At 34.7% G+C, this 26427-nt stretch overlaps 1 protein-coding gene across 10 annotated transcripts in view; it reads left to right on the forward strand.

The window, feature by feature from the left end:
• The window catches only part of TBC1D4 (TBC1 domain family member 4), a 179915-nt gene that overhangs the window by 137139 nt on the left and 16349 nt on the right, over positions 1–26427 (forward strand). For 4 of the 10 annotated variants that reach the window (XM_081045582.1, XM_081045583.1, XM_081045585.1 and 1 more), the window contains exons 9-14: positions 1207–1281; positions 2586–2812; positions 15466–15626; positions 18474–18683; positions 22070–22228; positions 25589–25747. In XM_081045582.1, the coding sequence (XP_080901708.1) occupies positions 1207–1281; positions 2586–2812; positions 15466–15626; positions 18474–18683; positions 22070–22228; positions 25589–25747 (991 nt within the window). Of the gene's footprint in view, positions 1–1206; positions 1282–2585; positions 2813–4659; positions 4825–8660; positions 8685–15465; positions 15627–18473; positions 18684–22069; positions 22229–25588; positions 25748–26427 lie in introns of all 10 variants that reach the window. The other 6 variants (XM_081045577.1, XM_081045579.1, XM_081045584.1 and 3 more) reach the window with 3 other exon arrangements.

Below are 26427 nucleotides of genomic sequence, written 5' to 3' on the forward strand. Positions count from 1 at the left end.
CTTGCCCCCCTCACTCAAAGGTAACTATTATTTTGACTTCTATTATCATATATTAGTTTTGTCTCATTTTAAACTTTATATGAATAGAATTTTGCAATATGTATTTTTTTGTATCTGACTTCTTTTACTCGACGTCCTGTCTGTGAGATCATCTGTGGGATGATCTCAATAGCTTGCCTCTTCCCATTGTAAGAATGACTACACCACAGTCCATCCATTCTGCTCTGGACAGAGATATGGGCTGTTGCTAATTCTGGCTTTTGTGTATGTCTTTTGGTGTACATGTGCGCTTGACTGTGAGGTTGCAAACCTGGGAGTGGAACTGATGCATCATAACGCCTACATGTTTGCTTGGATAGACTCTTTTAAATGTTTTAATAAAGTAGCTGCATACTTGATACTCCCAGTAGCTTTATGTGAGAGGTCCTGCTGCTCTGTAGCATTCTCAGCATTTGCTATTGTTTGTGAGGTTTTCCTTTATTTTATTTTTTAATATTTTGTGGGTGAATGTACTGACATCTCATTGTGGTTTTTATTGGCACTTCTCTGATGACTGATGATGTCTTGAGCATCTTTTCATGTTTCTTAAGTATTGTTATATCTTTTTATAAAGTGTGTGTTTCGGTCTTTTTATATGATTTGCCTATAATGGACATTTCATACAAATATATAAATATTTTACGTATATAAAAAAAAATAAAGTGTGCCGTAAATCACCCTCCATCATGACAACACTCTGTGTCACACATAGCTTCTGGAATACAGTTTCTGTCAAATAAAAACATGGTGTGTCCTCATCCACCTCATTCACTGGATCTGGATCTGGCACCATGTGACTTCTGGCTCTTCCCCTTTCGTGGTCAAAATGACCATGAAAAGTAAGCATTTTGAATCAATCCAGGACACTGAGGCAGCCACGACAGCGCAACTAAAGATATGCAGAAAGAGGACTTCCAGAACTGCTTCAGAAAGTGGCAAGAACTATGGGATAAGTGTGTTCAAAGTGGGGGTGGGGGTGGGAGGCAGGAGGAAGTAATTTGAGGGGCATTAATGGCAATGTGTGTCTTCCTTTAATACATTTTTTAAAATTTAAACATTCACCATATTGTTTGATCACACCTCATAGAGAAGCAATTATATTTTATAGTAGTTTTAAAATAAAAATTCAAGCCATATGGATGATTTAATTTTATTCTCTTCACTCAGGGAGCTAACAGAATGAGAGGTCGACTTGGAAGTATGGAAAGCTTTGAACGGTCCAACAGTCTTGCTTCAGAGAAGGTATCTAAGCAGACCTCCCTTTCTTATAACTAATTGTGACTTGGCACAAACCAACACTGATATGGTAACATGCATGCTCAGTGATTTTGTTATGAGTCTTTTATGATTTAGAAAAATATTTGAGGCTTTATTATTTTAAATAGAAGATTCTGGTTATGAGCATGGTGCTTTCTGTTCAGCTGAAGCTTTCCCATGGTGAGACAGAACACATCCCTTGCAGGCTAACTCTGTCCTATCAGGCTTTTTACTATTTGGAGTCAGTATGCTTTGAAGGACAGTATTTGAGCAACTGATGACCCAAAGCCATAGAAAAATGAGCCATGTAATTATTGCACTTATACAGTGATCTTTTTGTCTTTTGTTTTCTTCCCATGTAACCCCCCCACACACACACATTTTTAGCCATTTTAACTGTAACATTAGGCTATTTTTTTTATCTCATAGACAATTCTCAGCAGGTTTGGTTTCCTGTTTCCTGTATCATGCAACATGTAACCTGAAGCATATGCAACCTATTTTTTAATGGAAAATATTAAACTATTTTTATTAAACTTTCTGTTGATAAAATTGATGACTTAGTCCAGCTTTCAGTCTTTTTTATCCTGAACCCATGTTTATCAAGCTAAACATTTCTGCAGTGGTGCTTGTTCTGGAAAGTGCAAATAGAATACCTGTCTAAATTGAAAGATTTATGGTGTCTACTCATGCAATATGAGATGCATTCCAGCATAAGTCACTATTCATTCATTTCCTGTTTTTCATGTCTTTTTAAAAAATGTTATATCAGGGAACATGTAGGTGGATAGAAACATCCACAGTGAAGGAAGATACTTGACAGGCTTTATTTTCCTGAAGGCTTTGCCACGAGACTTGGATACCCAAGCGTGTGATATTATTTTGACAGTACAGGAAGCATGCAACCGATAGGTCATGGAAATCAGTAGATACGTAAACACAGACTCCACCCTCTTTTGGTCATCATCTCTTTTCATCTGTCTGGCAACAATGAGTAGCTATAGCATTTTACCACAAAGTGTTAGGGAAAAGAATACCTTTTCTTGTCATCCTTTTTACTTTCTGTCCTATCTTGACGGATGCTGTCTTACAGCTGCTTATCAGAAGAAATGGGTTGTGGTAATACTGATTAGCCTTCAGCATGGATTGAGTAAAACAACAACAACAAAACGGTTTTGTCTTGACTCAGGGGGAAGAAGAGGCACCCTGTTACTTTTGAGCTCTGTGTTTAAGTAGGTCTGCCATAATTGATGTAGGAAAGAAAGACCTCACTTCTGCTGGCTTTTCAGGACTATTCACCAGGAGACTCTCCACCAGGAACACCACCGGCCTCCCCGCTGTCCTCAGCATGGCACACGTTCCCTGAAGAGGATTCAGATTCTCCACAGTTTCGCAGACGGGCGCACACGTTCAGCCACCCACCATCAAGCACAAAGAGAAAGCTGAATTTACAGGATGGGAGGCCTCACAGTCTCCGTTCCCCTCTTCTGAGGCAGAGCTCCAGCGAACAGTGCAGGTGAGTCCAGACCTCTCTCTGGAATGTGAAATAAAATTCTCCTGCCAACCTGTTTTGAGCCCTGTGGAGTCAAGACTTATTGTGACTGCAGGCTGTAGCCAACATTCGTTTTTTTAGGAATACCAGAGACATAAATTGAATTATGAAAACCTTAGTTACCAAAAGAAACAGGCAAGATTTAAGGAACAACCGAAGAGCTGAGTTAAAGCATTTTGGGTGCAAACTTTTTTTTTTTTCCAGAGAAACAGAGACAAAAAGATATTATGCATGTGGTTTTGCCTGAAAAACCTGCTGACAACACATTACTCAGTGTCTTCTTGATGGTGGCTCTAATGAAACAAAGTCAGCAAATTGGAAAATAACATAGCAGTAGAATTTCCTGTTAGCTTACGATAAAATACAAAGATTAAAAAAAATCACCTAAATTACCTTCATACACGAGGGGAAAAAATGGCTGTATTTTATTTCATAATAAATTAAAGCCAAATAGAAAACTGTTAAAATTTTTATCTGGAATAAAGTGATAGCTATAAAGAATACACACACCATAATTGACAGGCAGTGTCCTTTAGGAATTATCTTATATGGTAGTTAAAAATTATTTAACAAAATTGTTTGGCATTTGGTAAGAAATAATAACAGGAATAAACCTGGAGTTTCAGAATGATTATACTTCTTACTGTGCAACACAATTCAGAGTTTATATCCTAGAACTGATTTTGTTTTTCTTCTTTCCCTATGAGTTTGATACAGGAAACAGGGTCTGATAGAGATCCCAGTTAGTGGAAAACAAAAAACACACACACAAAAAACACCCAGAACTCAAAGTAAAAAGTGGTTAATTTTTACATTTTTATCACATTTGTCAGTATTTAAGGATACAATTTTATTTTTATTGTTGTTTCTTGAACGACTTGAGATTTAAAAATAAGATATTTAGGGTATTTAAAAATAAAGAACATTAACAGAATTAATTATCCTCAGACTTTCTTTTATGAAAAAGATTAACTGTTCACATATAAACCAAGATTTTTTAAATGATCGCTTCATTTATATTTACCCAAGGCAATAAATTTGTTTTTCAGGAAAAATTACTTTCAAAAATTTAAAATATTATTTTAAACTATAAATGATGTCTCTATTTCTTATGTCTCTATTCCTTATGTCTCTGTTCCATATTTTAGAATGTACAAGTTCAAATAAGTTCTATCAATATAAAAAGATGTTCTTTGTATCATTGGAAAAACTTGCTAGGAAAAGTGTCTTCTGAAAATAAAGAGCTATGCAGGCTATTTAGGTATTTGGAAAAAACCATGGCTGCACAATGCCACAGGCTGCAGGAAAGAACAAGGAGATCAATATTTGGTAGGCCAAAGCTTTTATGATGGCTTCTAACAAGCAAACATGTCGTTCTTAAATTTTTGGAAGAGTTTATAGCTTTAAAATAGTTGAGCCTTTGAACTACCAACAATCGGTTTTTTCCTTGTGGAACTTGTTTCCTGTAATTATTTGTGCCTTCCTTTTTTTTTTTTTTTTTTTTCGCCTTGAAGTATCTTTTGTACGTAAAAACAAACAGATTTTGTCCTAATATTGTTTTTAAAAATGTAGAGACAAACACTTACTGCATAAACAAGGAGGAATTCAATTTGTGAAAGGGTGAAAGTAGGTCTTGGTTTTAAATAGAGAGAACTGCATGCTCCTTGCCTTTCCATATAAGATCCCAGCCCTGAGCCTTTAGAAGAAAGATTAAATGAATAGCAAGAACCTATTTATATGCTTTTTCATAGTGAATGAAGATTTTGCTGAAATATAAATTAAGACAAATTTGCTGTATTTTCTGTACTCAGCATTCTTCCATCAGTTCGGCGCATGCACAAGGAGAATAATTCTTCTTCCAGCCTTCCAAGTCTTCATACTTCCTTCTCTGCCCCTTCCTTCACTGCCCCCTCTTTCCTGAAAAGCTTTTACCAGAATTCAGGTAGACTGTCCCCACAGTATGAAAATGAAATCAGGTGAGACCAGTGTCCTCTGTTTGCAAAACAAAATTGTCTGCAGTGGTATACTGATATGTTATTAATACTAAAGAGTGGCTAATTAATTTTGGAGTGACATTTATGCCTCCTTATGTTGTGCTTGTTCTAATCTGCTTCTAGTATATTGATTTCAATTCCAATTAATTTGACTAAGAAAACTTTTATAACCAGTGTTTCCAAACTGTTAAAACCAGCTGATTGTCTGACTTTTTAAATTATTATTATTTTTGTACTATTTGTCTGTTTCTTTGCCTTGGGCCCCAGAGTCTAAACTTTGTTTTACTTGGAACACTATCTAGTGCTAACACTTATGAAGCAAACCTCCCTTGACCATGCCTTTTAATCTTAGCTTCTCTGAACAGATCGTATGAAACCTAAAAGCCACTGATTTAAACCACTTGTACGAAAGTGATGGATATAACTCATCTTTATTTTTAAGTATATAGAATGTTTCCTAGGCCTTTCTTTGATTATTCAATGACATAATTTTCTGAATCTCATTGTATCACATAATGGTACAGGATTATTTTAATAACAACCTTTCAGATAACTTGAGAAATCTCTTAAATCTTGTTGACATTCAAGTTTGTTTTGTTTTGGTCCCCAGTATTGAAAATACATAGCCTGTTAAGTCTTGTTCTTTGCTCTTTTAGCTACACAACATTAGATGTAGTTATTTTGGAGAATTATCCTTTTCAAAAAATTTGAAATCATGAACTTTTATCGATCATTCAGATTCTTAGTGGGGTCTTCCAGCCTTTGGACAGAAGTGGGTTAAGTTGGGAATTCTTCTACAGGGGCTGTTGTTGTCTTAGAAATTTGTGAGATTCAGTCCTGTTTTTATGTGTGGCTTGACTCATTCATTTTTATTGCTATATAATATTCCATTTAATACATTAGATTTGTCCACTCTCTTGCTAGTGGACATTTGGGTTGTTTCAAGTAGTTTGGTAATTGGCAATTCTTACAGTCAAGGAGAGTAATACTTGCTATCAATAAGCCCATGTGCCACTAAAATCTTCCTGGATGTTATCTTGGCCTCCTTTCCTTTAAACTTAGGAAATCTCCAAAGTTAACATATAACTAGGTACCCCTTAGTAACTGATTAACTTAGACTATTCTTTGAATTATCACTGAGTATCTTTTGTCCATGTGTGTCAATTTTTTTCACCCCAAGAAAGATAATTAATGTTGGATTGATAAACTTTTGAACCTGAACTTTCTTCTGAAAGTACAGTTATGTTCAAACATTGAGTTTCTAGTGAAAAAAGTTGATGAAGAATTGATTTTGAAGGGTTTTTTAGGGACAACCTTACAAGAGAAAATTTAAAGGAAGTTAGCCACAAAAATAGTATAATATATGTAGAATGTGCAATGAATTTAGAGAACCAAGAATGCACACACATACAAATTTCAGTTTGCCTTATCTCTGTAGTACTAACTATTAATAAGAATACAACGCTTTCAGTGAACCCTATTTGCAGTTTCTTATTGTGTTAAAGCTGAGCAACTGGAGAATCACAGTTTCCTTCTGGAAATAAAACCAGACCTTAAAGTGACTATTAGGAATAGCCATTAAGAAGGTCAAAGGGTAGCTGTGAATAGGATGTAGAATACAAAAATCAGTGGATTTTTAAAGATTATTTATAGAGTTTAATTGTAAGGTTACATGTTCAATTTAGTAGTTTCCGCTTAGGTGTATGTATTATTCTTGTTCCTAGCTTCCCTTAGCCCTCTGTATCTCATTCTACTAGAAAGATATTAAAATCCAAAGGGCAAATATATGCTCATTTTGCATTGAAAAATGTCACCTTTTTGTTGTTATCTTATTTGAAGTGCCATATTTAAACATGAGGAGAAATTTTAAATTTGTAGGATAATTAAAATGTTTGCTATTTTTTTGTACTTTTTAATGTTTTCTTGGCTCTGAGAAATTCTAGCAATTTGAAAGCACTTTTCCCCATACATTTTGTTTGCTTTTTAATGATTTGACAACATAAAATCAACAGGGCAAACAGACACTTAAATTTTTTTTCATTATAAATATCATAATCATACAATACAATGGGTTATCAGTGAACACCCCATGTAACAGCCACCCAGTCAATAAATGTAATGCTGTGAGCACCCCTGCAACTCTGTGCATTTTCCCACCCAACCGGTACCCCCTATTTTGACATCATATATCATAGCTTACTGTTGCCTGCTTTTGAACTTTATTTAAATGTAATGATGCAGTATAAATTCTCTTATATCTGGCTTCTTTCACTGAACATTAATTCGTGAGATTCATTCCTACTTTTTTGTGCACTTCAGTTTATTCATTTATGTTGCTGTATAGTATTCCATTTAGTATATCACAGTTTATACATTCATTTACTGATGGACATGTGGGTTATTTTCAGTTTTTTTGGCTTTTGAAGAGTACTGTCCTGAATAATATTGTACAAGTTTTAGTTGTACATTCCTATGCATTACTGATGACTATCTATCTACACAGTAGTAAAATTGTTGGACAAAAATCACTCTTAATAGGTTTTATTTCAACTAATAAGTCACTTAGAAATAAATTTACTAGTTATAATCTTGGAGAGCGTCTTTTCAATTTGTGTTTTGTAATGATTTCAAATTTATAGAAAAGTTGCAAAAATATTATAGATAACTCCTGCTAACTCTTTACCTAGATTCATCAGTCTTTAAAATTCACCCCATTTCCTTTATCTTTCTCTCTGTCCATTTACATATGTCTATATACATACATACATAGCTACATATATATATATTTTTTTTCTTAGCTATTTGTGAATAGGTTGCATATGTCATGTCCCTTTCCTGAGAATACTTTAGTGTGTATTTCCTAAGAATGAGGATATTCAAGAGTATGGTTTGAATCCAGTGATTTCTGAACTCTACATATCTCATTATAACTACTTTCACACAATAACCATGATATCTGGAACTACTCAGAATATTGAGGGGAGGAGATTCATAATACCATGAATTATGATTATCTTTTCATGTGGGTACCTCATATTTTACTCATTGTATAGGGTGGATCTCTAAATATTATAGTCAAGTAAAGAATAGAGTAGATTAGCATATAGGCTAACAAATACTACTCTTTTGGAAGACATATCAATTTGAAATTTAAAATTCAGATTAAGCTCCCTTCTCTAGGACCACTGTTCAGATTACTGTTCTTAAGATGGGTGAGAAAAAGTAGCCAAGACATTTTTAATATCATGGCTTATTGATTAGTAGGTTCGTTTGTACAGCACTGGAATGATAAAGGAAAGAGAGTAAGTGTATGTTTTATTTTACTTTACTTTGAATTAATTTTTTGAAATGGAATGTTATTTCATGGTTTAGTAGCTAAACTATAATTGTCTATGATGATAAGGTATATTTATGTGATATCCACTTATCAAATATATCCTTTCTATCAACAGGCATCTTTGTCACTCCTTATAATGGCTTCCTAGCTTTTAAGCTTATGATTAAAAATCATTTATATTGAAGTTCATTCGTCAAAAGTAAAATGATAATCATTACTTCTATTCAGTTATAAAACTTTTCAATGAGAAAACAAGATTTTTGCTGATGATATAGTTTGTGGTTCAGTTTTGGTTCTCTGTAGTTCTCTCATATTCACTGATAAAAATAATATAATCGCTCATTATGGTTCATTATTGAAATAACCTTATCTATGCTATATTGAGTGACTTAGGGGAATGCCTTTTTATTTTAAATCCTGATTTTGGGCATATTGCTTTCTCTGTGTGCTAATGTCATTCCTTGTTTTCCTGTTGTATTAGACAGGACACTGCTTCAGAATCAAGGTGATTAGAGGTCTAAATGTTTTCACTTAAAAATTCATAAATTCTTCCAACTGAATATCATCATTAGTTTAAAAAGCTGTTTTTGGCTGTCTCCTGAATGCATGCTGTCATTCTAGTGCTATAAGGGTTATATAATAGAAAAAAATGTGATGCCTTTTAGAATTAAAAATCACAAATGATCATATAAAATGTTGATTGCAAGGAGAAATCCTGTTTCTACTCTATTCCATGTTGACATTTCCTTAGAATGCTGTGTCCTTCAATCAAAGCCTGATTTTAATTTTGGGTTAACAGAAGTGAATTGACTAGTTTGGAGGTACATACGTACATATACGGAGTTTATTCGGAACCCCAAGGAGATGCAGAAATGAGAATCCTAAAAGAAATGTACTCATAAATTCAAATGTGGTTTTCTCCTGAAGAGGGTTATTAATCTATTTCTGCTCATCTTAATTCCTGTCATGTTTGTTCCTTTGAGGCACTGCTGAGGTCTTCCAGATCTTCCACTGGTCTGGACACAGGAAAATACCTACTTCCTTATTAGGGAAGTCTGACCACATCTGTGATGATATCTCTTCCTATTGACCTGCATGCTTTTTGTGGTAAACATCCAGAATCACTGCTGAACAAGTCAACTGAAAACGGTTATTCTTTGCTTTGTTCTAGTTTCTATGCTTTGCTTATATCATGAACTCAATGAAAAACAGACATGCTCATCTTCCTAGTTGGGGCCACTTGCCATTTAGATTTCTTTCAAGGTGAAAAAAAAGCAGTGTTAAAGATTGGAGTAGAATGAGATGTACAAGGAGGAAAAGGTTCTCTGAAAATTATCTTTGGCCACATTGAGAAGATACAAAGTGACTTTTTCTTTTTTTTAACTTGTAATTGACTTATACTTTATACGATTGGGTATAAGACCATTTAGGTAATACGTCTTCTCTACTTTTTTTAAAAAGAAGACTTTTTAATTTTTTTTATTATTTTTTTAATTGGGGAACAGTGTGTTTCTCCAGGGCCCATCAAAGTCGTTTTCCTTCAATCTACTTGTGGAGGGCGCAGCTCAGTTCCAAGTCCAGTCTCTGTTTTCAATCTTAGTTGCAGGGGGCGCAGCCATCCCACCATCCCTTGCAGGAATTGAACCGGCAACCTTGTTGTTGAGAGGTCACACTCTAACCAACTGAGGCATCTGGCTGGAGCTGCTGGCAGATCATTGTGGATGGCGCAGCTCACTGGCCCATGCGGGAATCAAACTGGCAACCCTGTTGTTCAGAGCTCTCGCTCTAACCAACTGAACCATCCGGTTGCCCATGTTTTATCTACATGTAAAAGCCTAATAGAAGTGTTGGTTTTACTTTGTGTCCTCTTAGATTCTACAACCGCATAGAATTAGATCTGTTTATTACCTTATATATCATCTGGCCTATAATTTCCTTATTTTAAATGTGGTTAGATTGAGCCACAGGGAGGTTTAATATCTTACTTCCCATTATTTTTCTTAATCTTAGCTTATAAGAATAAGCAAATTAGTTACCCAGAGATATTTTAATTCCAATGTAAAGAGCATGGATGGTGTAGATGCCTGACCACTGTGCTATACTCCTGAAGTTGAAATTGAACAATATTGAATGTCAATTATAAATATATACATAAGTATAATATTTATAATATATATATAATAAATATACATATTATATATTATATGATAAATATATGATATATATAATATATATATTGTATATATATATATATATAAATATATATATAGTCAGTGGTATAGTAATAGCTATGTACAATCTCAGAGGGGTAGTAGATTGGGGGGGTTATCACTTTGTGAGGGGTGTAAATGTCTAACTATTACATTGCTTTGTCTACCAGAAACTAATGAAAAAAAAAGAACTTACTTTTTAAAAAAATTTGCATTCAATGTGGAGTTTAGGAAATTAAACTTTGTTCTACTCATTCTTTTTTTGATTTACGTATTATTCCACTGATTAATTTATCACATTTGACTCATAGCTCAGATGTTGCAGATTGATTTCCACTAGAATAGTTCAATCTCAATTTCATTTAATTAGTAAAGATTTTCCACGGGATGATAGATGGTTACCCAGTTGAAAGCTGAACTTAGATAAACTTTTAGTGCACCTGAGGCGATTATGAGTTAAATTGTGCTATGGATCCTGTGGGGGGGAAAAACTAGTTTTATCAGCCTTTCTTGGGGCATTTACAAAGATAAATCTTTTCCAATTTTCTGCTAAATAGCTGCTTTCACATTAATCAAGTTTTGTTTCGATCTTGGGTTGTAATGCATTGTGATTTAGCTATAGATTTAATCAGTGTGTAGTCATTCATTTGGATTTTGTGATGCTAATAGTTTTAGATGGGTGCTCCGGGATCGGGGATGAGGGTGGTTTGCTGATCAGCAGGACAGCATCTTTGTAAAACTGGTGCTGGCCTAAGAGTTTACCTTTGCGAAATATGTATTTATATTGCCCTCTAGGGAAATAAAACGTGACTGCTTCCTTCTTAAAGCTGAGTCCCTGTGAGTGGTCACTAACATACCTTCATTCTATACAATATTCAGTGAATTAATTGTTTTTAAAGCAGGCTAGTGTGCTTTAAAATTTCTGTGTTAACATACGAAGTATAATGTGAATTTAATAGTTGCTGTGGTAAAAGCTATAACTGCTTGGTCAAGGGTAAGTTAAAAAGTTATCTTGAATGTCTCTGGTGGGGAGGGGTTCGCATCATATCCACAGCTTTTGACCAATGCTGCATACAGACCTGCTGGGAAATGCCTCTCAGTCCACATGGTGAGACACATAATATACTTCCTCCCCTTATAAGCCCTCATTTGTGTCCACAGATTGTGGTTCTTGATTAATTTGGACTGGTAATAGGAAACATATATGCAATATGCTGATTCAAAAATAGGTGGGAGTTCTCCACATTTTATTTCCTTCCTAGTTATTCATTTTTAATTTAATAAATTTTCAACACACATAATGGTGGCACAGAACACTTCCTGAATGTGTCTCTTGAGAAGCAATTTTACAACGTAGATGCAGATATTCCAAAATACAAAAGAAGGAGGAAAAAGATCATCTGGAAAACTAAGGAAATAGTTCTAATTTGTTCCATCATTTCAAAAACGTAAACATAACATATACCAATATATGTATATTCTGCCACACTAATATGTTTTTTATTTGATCCTTGTATTTCAAAATAAAAAAGTCTTTACATTTTGGAATGCAATGATTTCAAAAGCAAAGAAAATGAAGTGAAACATTTACATAAATGATCATCTAATAATATTTTGAACTTATTTTTCTGCTGAAATAAATGACATTATTTCATTAAAAAATGGAAAGAGAACTTCTGACCAAAAGACGTAATGCTAATTAGAGACTGATTTTTTTCACTAGAAATACTGGGGATCCTGGGAGTCTGACAGCTTTGTTTTTGAGGTTCAATAGAGCTTTGTCTGAACTGATGCAAAGTATTGACACTGGCCTGATAAACTACAGTGCCTAAAGTCTGGAATCTGGACTGCCTTGAGTTTGAATACTGGCTCCTCCACTTATTATCCGTGGAACTATGGTAAAGTTACCTAGCTTCTTTTTATCTCAGTTTTCTCACGAAGAAAGGGAATAGTAATCACACCTAACCCATGAGGTTACCATGAGGTTGAAATGAGTTTATACTTGTAAAATGCTCGGAATAATGCCTGACGCGTAGTATGTGCTTTTGGATTAGCTTTTCTATTACTATCGTAAATACCACATGTTGTTTTGTTTTTATTGTCAGTCAGAAAATGGACATTATGCTTGCCTACCTGCTAAGTTTAGTTAAAGGAGAAATTAAAGTGAAACTAATGTTGTAGTTCAAAAAACAAGCAAAGGATGTAGTAATAACAAAAAGCATATTTTCCCCTCATCCCAGTGTAACTTCTAAGGTGTGATACAAGAATTTTGATGCACAAAAGTGTTCCACATGGTTTTGATTCTTAAAATTACCACCATAAGAATGTCCGATTCCTGACTAAATGTGAATCAGAAATTAAACTGCTGTAAGTTGCGTATGTGCACTGTCTGTGGAAACCCTTATCTGGACCCTGCCTTCTGAAAATATATCATCTCTTATTAAACAAAGCAGGGCAGCTTTTGCCTTATCTCAGCCAGCAAACTGCTGTTTCAGGATGTCGTTTTTTTAGTATGAGATAAAGGGTCAATGGTCTGTTATGTTAAGTTCTTCCTTTCAGTATATTATTATCTTATATTTTGACTGCTAATTTTTGGCTTATTACTCGCCATTCAATTCCACACATAGGAAAATATGTCATTTGGCATTTTATTTGGATTACAGGATTTAACATTTTAGGCATTACAAAATTTTCAAATTATAATAGTGGGCTAATGTACTTTATGCATCTGTTTTATAGTGTATCCCCCACCCTCCAAAGCTTAAATTTGCAGGCAATAATGACATTGCAGGCAATAATGAAACTGATACAGGTACTTCGCAGTCTTATTTGTAATACTTTCTAAACACTTAATACGTCATTAACAGTGAATTGGAGGGTGATTTTTAAAAGGTGTTTTAATTCCAGCATTGCAATATAAAAGTTTTGAAATCCTTTGGTTTGGTTTACTCTAGTATTCTGCATTAGAACTACTGAAAGGTTAAGAGAAACTAATATTTGTTGAACACTTACCCTGTGAGACATTGCAGTAGGGTCTTTTACATAAGTACTTTATTTAGCTTTCTAGGTTTAATTATAAATGAGATGTCCTTATGTAGGACAGGAACGACACTTCCTTGGAGAAAAGATTCCTTATGTTGTTTACTAGCACTTTTGTTATTGTCGATAGCAACTGGTGCGGTCAACAGTGCAGTCTGTACTTTTGGGAAACAGAGCTATTAGAACTTTTTGCCAGGAAGACTTAAAATTCATGGCTACTAACAAAGGATTTAAGAAGGTCAGTCTTTTATGTATTCCTGTCATGTGAGGCTAGCCAACATTATTTTTTGTCCATTTTACTTCACCTTCTGAGTTAATGTTTCATATGGTTTTACATTACTAATTTATGCAATGAATATTGGCTGGGTGCTTACTGTTATTTGCCAGTTACTATACTAGTTGCTAGAAATACACCCATGATTTGACACTTAGCAAATAACAGTCAGTGAGATAGTGTTACTAAAATGAAAGTGTTTGTCAGTTATTTATAGAGCATGTCAATCACAGTTTCTAACAGAGAAATATGTGAATTAATTCTTTCCAAACTGGAAGATTAACAAATATATTCAATAGTACAAGGAGTTTTGAACCGTGAATGCATATTAGGGTTATAATTTTATTTAGGATACACAAAAATTGACTATATTGAGATGTGTGTATCAGCTATTTTCTGTAGCACTGTAATACATCATGACAGTTGCTGTCTATGCAGCAGCATGAAGGTATGTCTTTTTCTTAACCTTAATTTAGCTAACCCAGAAGTAGTACTTATAGGATGATAGATAGAAATAACTGAATTAAATAAAAGTATGACAGGCAGGTGCTGAATTGGTCTCCTGACTACTGAGTCCCTCAACACTGCTGAGTTCCTCTGAGCATCTGAGTGGGGTTGTGGCTTTTCAAGCTGAGTTTCATTTCTGAGTTAAGTACTGATAACACTTCTTGACTTCATCAAAAGTCCTGTACCTTCTTCACTTGTTAGTATCCCCACCTGCAAATATTGGTATCTTCGTCATTCTCTCAGAAAAGATCAGAGACTTAGAAACTTAAAAAAGTAAAATATTCCCACCACGAACAGCAATAATTATAGCCTGGTGTTCCAGCTGCTAATATAATTGGTCTCAGAAGTAAGTTTGAGTCATAATGATCTTTTATTGCTGATCAGCCTAACGTAACTTAGAGTGGTCTTTCCTAGGAAATGAAATTCTTAGAGCAGACCAGCCTTTCCACGTGTTTGTTTCATGACGCACTAATGTAGACAGACATGACATTTCCAACCTCTCCAAAAGTTGGGGGAAAAAAAAAGTTGGGGAAGGTGATTCTGGGGGTTGAATCAGTTAGGGAATTTTTGTACATTATTTCCCTCTTGCAGGTCACAATGTATGCCAGCACATTACAGTATCTATGAAATCCTACTATAAAGAATATGCTTAATATCTTTTAATTTAACCTATCCAATCTTATTTGCCCACAGCTTTTTTCTTCGTATGTCACTTAACAATAATCCCAAGGTTGACTCTTCTGCCTTTTTTAGGGTCACTTTCTGCCATGATCCAGCTCTTGGTAGCAGAAAATTCAGAGACAGATCTTACTAGTCACAGGGATCTAGAAGCTATCGTTATCAGTCTCTTCTATAAGAGCTATAAATAAAGCTCTTTATGAGTCTTTTATGGAACGTTCACATTGTGTAGACCATACTATTAATTACAGTTTTTTAGCAAAGCATAAGTTCATTACGTAAGCAACCTTTGCTTGTCTCTATTCGTGCTTCCATTTCTCAGATTAGATTAAAATGGCAGGCTACTATGGAATGAGTAGAAACAGGTGAGTTTCTCATGCCTGGGTTCTGGCCTGGATTGCATCTGTCCAGGACGTGGTGGCCTGGGTGCCCAGTGTGCCTAGGGATGCATTGCTCCATGTCGCCTGGGGCTTGTGCTTGCCTGTGGCAGAACTTGTGAATGGCTTGTGCTACCATATCATTGTGAAAAACCACGTTATGCAGTTCTTACAAGTTATGTATTTATTTGCCTTCTGCAGTGATGGAGAAGGGAGGAAAAGGACCTCATCTACTTGCAGCAATGAATCCCTAAACGTTGGAGGAACCCCTGTTCCCCCTCGCCGAATCTCCTGGAGACAGCGTATCTTCCTCAGGGTTGCTTCTCCCATGAACACGTCTCCCTCAGCAATGCAGCAACAGGGTCTGTGTGGTACTCCCTAGGGAATTACTCCTCACTAGCATAAATTAGGGAATGGCGTGCTGTGGTTTGTGTACAAAGAGGTTTAAGGATTACAGTGGGAAAACGACTTCTCTTTCAATATCTGATATAGCGGTTAACTTCTCAGATGTCATTAGAACATATTAGACATTCAGTAAATGTTTGTTTAATGAATATGTTTTCAAAACTGGAAACTGTGATAGTGTTAAAGAAGTCGTAGATCTTTTTATTATTAGAAAAGCAACATATTCTTTTTCAAGAGTCACACAGAAAACAAAGTGACAAAAAGATGTTGAACAATAAAGAAATGGATACTGATACACTAAGCAAATATCAAGCAAGAGAGAGCATGGGCAGCTCTCTTTGAATATCAGACCTATTGTAAATGAAAGCAAATACATCCAAAAGGGCACAAGTAAATGAAATAGTAAACAAAAAGATATAACAATGATGAGAACACATGTAATTAAACAGCCTTAAGAGCTAGAAAAATAACAGGATTTGGTCAGAAAAAAATAAATCAGTAACTCTCATGGGAAATTTAATATATTTCTCTCTGAAAAGTCAATATAGAGGAATTAATTATAGATGATATTGGAGAAATACAATTATATAAGGTTAATTTTTATAACAGAACCTTGTCACCTATAGAGAAAATTCATTTGTAGCACACATGGAACAGTTGTAAAAATTAATTAAGTGCAAATATTTTTAAAATGAATTCCAGACAATCATGATCATTTATACTACATTCTCTGATCACAGTACAAAATAAACAAAACAGAAACAAAGTCATACATGTAGAGAACATTTTGATGGTTGCGAGGTGGGAGGGAGGTTGGAGAGCTGGGTGCAAAAAGGGAAGGGATTAAGAAGTACAAATTGGTAGTTTCAAAATAGTCATAGGGATGTAAAGTAAAGCATAGGAAACATAGTCAATAATATGGTAATAACTATGTATAGTGCCAGGTGGGTCAGACTAATCAAGGGGATCACATCTTAAATTATATAAATGTCTAACCACTATGCTGTACAGCTGAAATTAATATAAAATAATATCGAGTACAGCAATAATTGAAAATTTTTAAAAGGGAGGGAAAAAGGTTAAGGGGAATAAGAGGTTCAAATTTCCAGGAAAAAAAGCAAACACATTATGGGGATGTAATGAACAGCAAAGGGAATACAGTCAGTAATATTGTGATAGTGTGGTATGGTGTCAGATGGTTGCTGGACTTATCATGGTGATCACGTCTTTAAGTGTATAAATGTTGCATAACTATGGTTTACACCGAAACTAATATAGTATTGTATGTTACCTATATTTTAATCAAAATCTTTAAAAATTAAAGAAAGAAAAAGAGGGAAGAAAAAAAAAGAATTAAAAATTAGAGTACAACTAAAATATTTTATGCCTATGTGTTTGGAAACTGAAAACTCCACTAGAAACTAGAAGGAAAAAAATATGATCAGAGCCCTACATATCAAAATTGAGTGGTATTTAGAGGGCATTTCTAAAATCAATAAAGCCAAAACTTAAATGTACCAAATATCCAGTTCAAAAAGCTAGAAAAGGAGTAAAAAAAATTTTTTTAAATTGTTTATTAAAACAATTTTTTAAATTGTTATTTAAAACAATGGCTTGTGCTACCATAGCATTGTGAAAAACCACGTTATGCAGTTCTTACAAGTTAGGTAAAAAAATAAGTGTCGGGGGCAGCCAGTTGGCTCAGTCGGTTAGAGCACAGTACTCATAACACCAATGTCACTGGTTCGATTCCCACATAGGCCAGTGAGCTGCGCCCTCCACAACCAGACTGAAAACGACGACACAATTGTCTTGGAGCTGTTGGATCCTGGAAAAACACACTGTTCTGCAATATTACCCAATTAAAAAAAAAAAAGAGGTTAAGAGCAGAAGTCAATTAATAAATTAAAAACGAGAAACAAAACAACTCTCATTACTAAACATAAAATGAACTGTGCCTAGGGTGGTCAGAGAAAGCCTCATAAAAAAGTTAGATATTTATTTAAAGTCATTGCTGGGACAAGCATTTTTCAGAAAGAAGAAGTAGCCAAGCTCTAGAGTCATTAGAGAGAATGTTGTGGGTCAGAGAATCATGAGGAATTAAGTCTGATGGGAACAGAGGATGGGAAACTGAGACAAGAGGCTGGAAAGGTGACAAGATGCCAGAGTCTGAAGAACTATTCCAGTAGTTTGGACTTCATTCTTTGGGATATAAGCAACCACTGAATTTTTTTAAGAGACGTGATCATGTTTGTTAATATGAAAATAATTGGCAACAGTGCACAAGATGGCCTGGAAGGGAGGGAGAAAATGAGCTCCAGGAATTAGATAAGATAGTGTTGCAGGAGGAGTGAGCAGAGGTGCTGGGCCAACACCTGCCCAGAGGTGCTCAGATGCTTTTCACGGATTCCGATGTTAGATGTAGACCTTAGCCATTCCCCAATACCTACGCAGATAATCATTTTGTTTTGCACAATCAGAGACTATACAGGGGTGAATTGCAGAAGTGTTAGACTCTGGGGAAAGGCCAGTTCATTTTGGAGCACCTACCGTATAGGTCATTTTGTGCGGAAAGAAGAAGTGGCAAAATTACATATGCTTTCATTTCACTACGAGGGGGAAATCTGGAAGGGGAATTCAGTCTAGTGAGTTTACTTAAACCTTTAGTTCCAGAAACTCACAGGCAAGTTTCTTGTGAAAAGCTTAAAGGCGTAATATAGGATGAGAGAGCATTGATTCTGGAGAAAACGTCTGTAGGCTGGGTTACTACTGTGGAATGCCTCTCACTGTTTTCTTCTCTGCAGATGGACTGGAAAGGAATGAGCTGCTGCCACTGTCCCCTCTTGCTCCAACCATGGAGGAGGAACCGCTGGTTATATTCATGTCTGGTGGAAATGACCCAGAAAAGGCTGAAGGAAGAAAAAAATCAGAAGAGCTGAGGAGCTTGTGGAGAAAAGCTATACACCAACAAATTTTGTTACTTCGCATGGAAAAAGAAAACCAGAAACTTGAAGGTTAGCCATTCAAACAGGGCTAAATGATTATGATGCTCTAATTTATGGATGTAGGTTAAAATTGTCCCTCTGCCTCCCAAACTCACACTCATTCTTGGACTGTATACACACTTTTACTAGACTATCTACCAATTATAATTGTTTATTTCTATTTTGTGTGATGGTTGTGACATGAAAAAGGCCAGCTTTGGTTTAATAGATTTAAAACATCAGACACCCTTAAGAGCATATTTGGGGTAATAGTGGATATTGATAATATGATAATATAGCCATATGTATTTGATCGTCCATGTATTTGATATGCCTGAAATGCCATTGTGCATTATTTTAAAAAAAACCTGTTAAACAAGAAAAAACAATTTCTCTTCTTTTTAAATATGATTTTCAACTTGCAGGCTAATTGTATTTATAATAGCAGAAATATGACTATTTCAAATACATTGTATCCTATTAATTATCTAATTACATGGTATCAAATTATAGTTCCTATTTTTGTTACTGTTTTACAAATTTTCTATTTAAAAAAATCATATTCAAATCATTAGATTTATAATTAGATAATTTATAATAGCTATGCGCTATTTGTGGTGCTTTATTACTAAGTTTATGAATACCAAATACTTTAGAATGTGTTTTCCAGTCTTTGAAATATTGATGTTATTTAGCGCAGTACTGATAGAATCACACACAAGGAGATGTGCGCAGACAATAGGAAAATGTATCAATGCCATTATCTTGGGCAAATCACTTACCATAAAAGGGCCTTGAGTTTTAAATTTGTAAAACAAAAGATTTAGCTTAATGGGCCCTTTGACTTTTAAGATTATTAGAAAATGTACAATCTAGGTTTGTCCCTGGTTTGCTTTAATGTGTTGTCTTCCAAAAAGCTTTTTTAAATACAGGCATTCACATTTCTGTGGTCATCATTTGTCTTAAGATTCTTACTATACCTACTATTTGATTCAATTTTTAATTTTAAAAAGATTTATTTAGTTGGCAAGGTCACAATTTATTTTATTTTTTTATTATTTATTTTTTTAGCAGCATAATAAGTATTAAGATTTTAAATATCTCTAGGAAATAAATCCCCTTTTATTAAAAAAAAGTAATTAATTGCTATGACATAGCTTTTAAAAGTTCAGTGTGATAAATGTTATGCCCACTTGAACCCTCATGGATTTCTGAAAGGAATTGAATTCATATTTTTAAGCAATTGGTTATATCTTGAACTAACTCCTAAACAGAAAAAGAAGTTGAAAAAGGGTGACTATGTTCCTTTAAAACATTTAAAGCATGAAATTATATTTCATTAACATTTGAGAGTATGTACAAGGAGAATCTTATATTAAATTTCAAAGGAGAGTTTTAGAATCATAGACTATTTGAGCTGGAAATGGCCTTAGATATTATTAAGTACCATTCTTCATTTTGCACTGAATTAGTAAGTGGCTTGGAGAGAAGAGGAATTAACCTAAGGTCAAACAGTGGTGTACTTGCAAAATTAATACTAAAACTTAGGTTTACTTATCATGGTTCTTGGGCTTCTCCAAGAAAATGCTATTTTCTCAACTATGTGTGTTAATATCAGGAAATGAATGTTTTAATACAAAGGGCTCTGTGTATATTCCGGGGTCAAGTATTCTATATATACTGACAGGATAAGAAACAAGGTGACATTTAGAATATATGATCAGAACCCTTTATTAGTTCAATATTTATTTCTGTACTTAAGTAACAGAGACAAAAAATAGTGTAGTCCGTTAAAATTCTAGCCAATGGATAATCATTTCTGGATAGTTCTTTATTCTTTAGTTAAAGGCCAATATGAAGTGTTCTTACTCAGCTGCTTGCAGCTGGCCTGTCATAGGTGCTTATTACTATTTTAAACGAATAATGATCTAGAGAAGGTTGGAGAGAAAGAAAATCTGAGGAAATATTATGCTTTGTCCATTGTGCAAATACCATTAGTAAAGTTACATGTAGGATTATATTCATTATTAGCTTTGAACCCACTGCTTTAAAAAATTATTCGATTATCACAGAGAAATATAAAGCAAATATTTTGAAGCAAAGCTAGCCTGTGTTAGAAAGCCATCTAGTGGTGTCCAGGAGGAATATTTTTGTACGGCGATTTATTTTTTGATTATGTCTGGACTTTAAAGTAGACATTTTCACTCTGCTCTGCTTGAATAGCAGTCTATTATACGATATTTAAATTCTTTTGAAAAGGTTAGCACACTAAGTCAAGAGTAACACTTGTTCTGCTATTGTTTTTGTGCTGTCGAGGACTTTTGATGCTTGACAAAGATTTGTGTTGCAGAAGGTAAGGCGTTGAGCACGGTGGACTTGAATGAATACAGATTACAGATTTCAGTGTGATCCTAATGAAAGAGAAAAAAATATATATACTTACATGATTTTTCTTCCTTCTCCCTTTTGAAGTCTATTATTTAAGATAAAGACCAAGTTGAGATAATTGCTTTTATAGGAATTTCTTTTAATGCGTCCGGCGCTTATATTTTAGACCATCAAAGAAATGAGAGAGAATTCTGTACTGTTAAAAGAAAATGGAAGTAGTGTTAACTTTAGTAACATGAATTTTCCTCTTTAAGATTAAAAATGAACATAGGAACACATAACTGAGTATTATTAAGGGCAGAGTTGATAACTCTGGAAATAGTTATAAGAATATATCAAGTTTTCATGGTCAAATATTTCTGGAATCAAGGTTAGCATGAGGCATTGGTTTCTTATATATGTCAAACAAAATATTAACATGGTGTTAAATAAATTTTATTGGGGAATATTAGGGAGCAGTGTGTTTCTCCAGGGCTCATCAGCTCCAGGTTGTTGTCCTTCAATCTTACTGTGGAGGGCGCAGCTCAGCTTCAAGTCTAGTTGCCGTTTTCCATCTTTAGTTGCAGGGGGTGCAGCCCACCATCCCACTCGGGAATTGAACCAGCAACCTTGTTGTTGAAAGCTCGTGCTCTAACCAACTGAGCCATCTGGCCACCCCCAATATTAACATTTTAATGGCATTTAAAATGATGTAAGCTGTCACTTGTGAGGTTATCACATTTTTCAAAATTTGAACTTTACAGCATAGCAAACATGGTTTGTTTTTTATGCTTAGCAGAGTTACCATCTCTAAGATGTAGAATAAAACCTCCTTAGGAAGTTATTCCTGATATTTTCTTCCATGAAATGACTCAAAGTTTGAGAACCTTTTACGTATTATCATTTTTTTTTAAAGTTTTCGTTTTAAGAAAATACTAGTGGTGGATTCCTAAACATCATTTGGTATAGTTTTACAAATACAATAAAATGTTTAAACACTATGTTTTAAAAACACATCGGTCTTACATAAATTCTCTTGTTTTTCTCAGCAAGCAGACATGAACTCCAGTCCAGGAAAGTTAAATTGGACTATGAAGAGGTTGGTGTCTGTCAGAAGGAGGTCTTAATAACCTGGGACAAGAAGTTGTTAAACTGCAGAGCGAAAATCAGATGTGATATGGAAGACATTCATACTTCTCTTAGAGAAGGTATTCTGGATCATCTCAACTTTTTTTTTTTAGAGATTTTTTGATTTGTGTAGCTCAGGCATACTTTTGTCTTTGTGCTTTGCATATATATATATATATATGTATATATATATGTATATATATATATGTATATATACACATAAATATATATATATATATATATATATATATATATATATATATATATATATATATAGGAAAGTAATTTGTTTCTGCCTGCAGTCAGTGACTCCATTGGTAAGAAATGATACTAACAGTCTGTCCCTGAGGAGACAACAGACGCCTTTTCTATAGACTTTCCTGCCTCCTTCAACCAGCTGTTCTCAGCTCTGTGTTATTTACCAAGAAGGAGCCTGTACATTGGTACAGAGCTTTGTTCATATCCATAAAAATAATTCAGACTTCAAATTTGACTCATTTCCATCATTTGGTCTGAAGTGTTTATGTACATTTATGTATATTCACCAACATGTATGTGTTTATATATGAAGAATTATATTCTTTTCAATTAATCAGTTTTCCTTCCATCTATTTATTCTTTTACTTATTTTGGAAAATATCACTTTTATTTAGCCATTACATTGCATTGCTGCTCTGCCATGTAAAATGACTGATATTTAAACATCTTAAGTTTAAAACTAACGTGAATACTTTATATGCATCTCTGTGACCCAGGTTAACTATATTAAAATGAGAAACTCCGCGGCCTGCATAAACTTGGTATAAAATAAAAATCCGAAAATATCCAAAGAAATCCGATAATGAATCTTGTTTTAAAAGCTTATGAAAATATGTGAAACTATTGCATAGCTAGGTTTAAATTAAGACTAATTTTGTAAGATGCTACATTTACAAGCCAATATACTGGTGTTTTTTCTTGAAGATATGGAAATCCTAAAGATTTTCATTGAAGGCATTATTTGCGAGACTGAATAGTGATTAATAGAATGTGTGTGAGATGTAGATCACACCATTCTTTGGTATGACTTTTAAAGATGTTTTAGGGGTGCTTATCTCCCCATTTCTTATGGGATACAGTTTAAACTTCTGAGTACTGTGCCCAAGGCCCTCCATAATCTCCTCCTTCATCTTTCTGATCTCATTTTCTGGCTCTCCCTACCTGGTAGCATGCCCTTTGCAGAGGCTGAACTACTCTGGGTCCCCATATGTCCCAGACTATTTCATGAGTGGTATGCTGCAGCTCTGCCTACATTTCTTCCTTAACTCTCTACCTGCTCCCCATTTCCCATCTCCCTTTCTTTCCATCCCATCTTCTTCTCACTCCTCCATTCTCTACCCTCCCCTCTGCACTTCTCAGGGTGTTCACACATTTTTTTCTTCTGAAATGATTACTGCTCACACTCCCAGCCTAGCGAATCCTATTATCCTTCAGCTCTCCGTTCAAATACCATTTCCTCAGAAGCAGTACTCTCTTCCCTCCCCTCCCCCCAAAGGAATGAGTTTTGCTTTATTATTCTTTCTCATGATTCCTTCTCTTTAATTGTGCTTAACATAATTTGTAATTTTGAATTGATGTGTCTATCTGTTTAATGTTTTTCTCATCCCATCCCTGCATGCCTAGCATCTAAAACAGCATTTTGCACAAGTTATTTATTTACCGAATAAATGAATGGATGGATGAATGACTGAGACTAATGTTCCTGAGAATGGATTTATTCATCTCTCAGTGATGAGGTACCCTTAGTGCCATGCTCTATACTCTGCTACATATTAGATGCTCCATAAATATTTGTTTAACTGAAGTGAATTACCTTTTCGTAAAATTGTTATTGGATGTTGAATAAAACAGCCCCCATGTTATCTGTTTCAGTTACTGGACAAATGAACATTATGCTCTAAAAACAACATTTTAACATGAGATCACTTATTCGTTCATCCAACAAAAGTTTTAAGTATATTCTTAGATTTCATCATACAGAGATGAAAGTATGTTCATTGTTCTCAAGGAACTTACCACTGAAGTGTGGAAAAGAGCCAACCATACAGTGTAGAGTGAACCGCAATCCAGTATGACAGCATTAGAATATGAGGCAAACAGTGTGTGAAAGTGGAGTGGTTACTCCCAGAGATGTTAGAGAGAGCTTCGGCAGAAGAATGGCATTCAGGCTCATCTATCTACAAAATACAAACAGAAATACTCTTGGCATTCAAGTTGGGGAGCTTGGCCCCCCATAAGGCAACAGTAAGAAACTGGAGGGGTGAAAATAATCACAAGCTTCTTCTACTTAGTATATGGTGGGGAATGGGAGGTTTTGGACTGAAAAAGGTAGTTTGGAGCTATATTGTGGAGGGCCTTATAAATCATGTCAGTGAGCCTGAATTATACCTTTTGGACGATAGTACTTTATGCAAACTGTGGCGTTGCAGTACAAAAAGATGAGTGCCATTAAATATTTCTTGGACCAGCTGGAGCTCAGGAACTTATTCCAAATCCAGTCTATCTGAACTGAAAAAAACTTAGTGAAATAAAATTACCTGCTCTGTATGGAATCGAATTCTGTCCTTCCCAGTCCTTACTCCATATCCTTTGACATAAAAGAAAACAAAACCAAACCTAGTTTTAGCATACTTTGAATTGCTTGTGATGCCCTTTGGTTTTTCAAGCGTAATAGAGTTAATGTTTCATTGTATATGCTAGTGATTTTCTTCTGAAAGACTAGAGGATGTTCTGTCGCACTCCAGTTATGCCTTCCTATTGTATTTATCATTTTTATTGTTTCATGTTTTTATGACCACAGAGGAATGCTATTTAGTTCTGTCTTACAAAGTTACCGGTTGATGACACATATATCGAAGTTATAATATGAATATTGGCATTTATTACTCGCTTCGAACCAAATAAAAGGTGAAAATAGGCAGTAATACATTTCGGGATTTGGCCTTGAAACCAGACATCTGGAGTTCTAATTCTAAACTGCCTCTTACTAGCTGCATGAACTTGGGCCAGTTACTAAGTCTTTCTAACTCAGCTTCTGTAAAGTGGGGATAATATTAATTACCTCCCTCATTGGGTTGTTTTCTGAGTACCGATACTGTGTTGAGTAACAAGGCGTCTTCAATCAATGTTGCATACTGGTGCTCACAACATATTGGCTGATATTGTTGTTAAGATTGCCATTATTATCGTTGTTATTTGATGGTTCTCTTTTGCAAGACATCAGCACCTACAGGCTTAAATGTGTCAGAATATGCTGCTGTCAGTATACTGGGCTGACCGATGGTACGGTGGCATCTGGGGCAATACAGCTGCCTGTGTTCAAGCATGACATAGCTCTGCAGCTGTGGTTTAGCCAGTTCATTCCAGAGTTCAGGACCTTGCTTTTTCATCTTTCATTCTAGGTGTTCCCAAAAGTCGGCGAGGAGAAATCTGGCAGTTTCTAGCTTTACAATATCGCCTGAGGCACAGATTGCCTAATAAGCAACAACCTTCCGACACATCCTATAAAGAACTTCTAAAGCAGCTCACCGCTCAGCAGCATGCTATTCTCGTGGATTTAGGTAAATTGGTCATATTGATTATTATTTACAAAAGTAAACAATAGGTTCCTTTGACGTTTTTGTTTTGTTTTGTTGTTTTGTTTTGTTTGGTATTGATAAAGAGGATCTGTTAGCGTATGCAGAGTTGCTGACTTTGCCCTTTTTTGAGGGCAAGTTGGCTTGATATCTCGTTGGAGGTACCATAGAAGCCTGAGTATAAAATGAAGTGTTCATCCCCAAAATTACCTTTTGAGAAGGGAGTTATCTTGTATTTGAATCATTTTAAAGATCACATTATCATGTACTCTCTGTTCCTGTGTTTTGAATAACTGACTTTTGTATGAGGTAGACAATTATTATTTCAATCAATGCTGGTTTTGATATATGTTAGAATAGGTTAAAAGGGGTACTAAAACAATTTAACAAAGGTCTACTAAGTATGGCTGGACATATTGCTGGAAACAAGCCTTTGAATATGACTTTAAAAAGCAATACAATAAGTAGTTATGTTGTGGAACGAATACATCTCTATAGGAAAAGAAAAATTAGCTTTTCTGATGTTATATGAAAGGGTACTTATGACCTGAGGGAGAATTTCAATCTTTGTAAATGCTGACTTTCAAATAAATTAAATAATATAGAAAATTATATGATCTCTAGTTTTTCTCTAATTAACATGTTATATTTTATTATTTTAAAAT

This window comes from Rhinolophus hipposideros, assembly GCF_964194185.1.
Source record: "Rhinolophus hipposideros genome assembly, chromosome: 4".
NCBI classification, from domain to species: Eukaryota; Metazoa; Chordata; class Mammalia; order Chiroptera; family Rhinolophidae; genus Rhinolophus; species Rhinolophus hipposideros.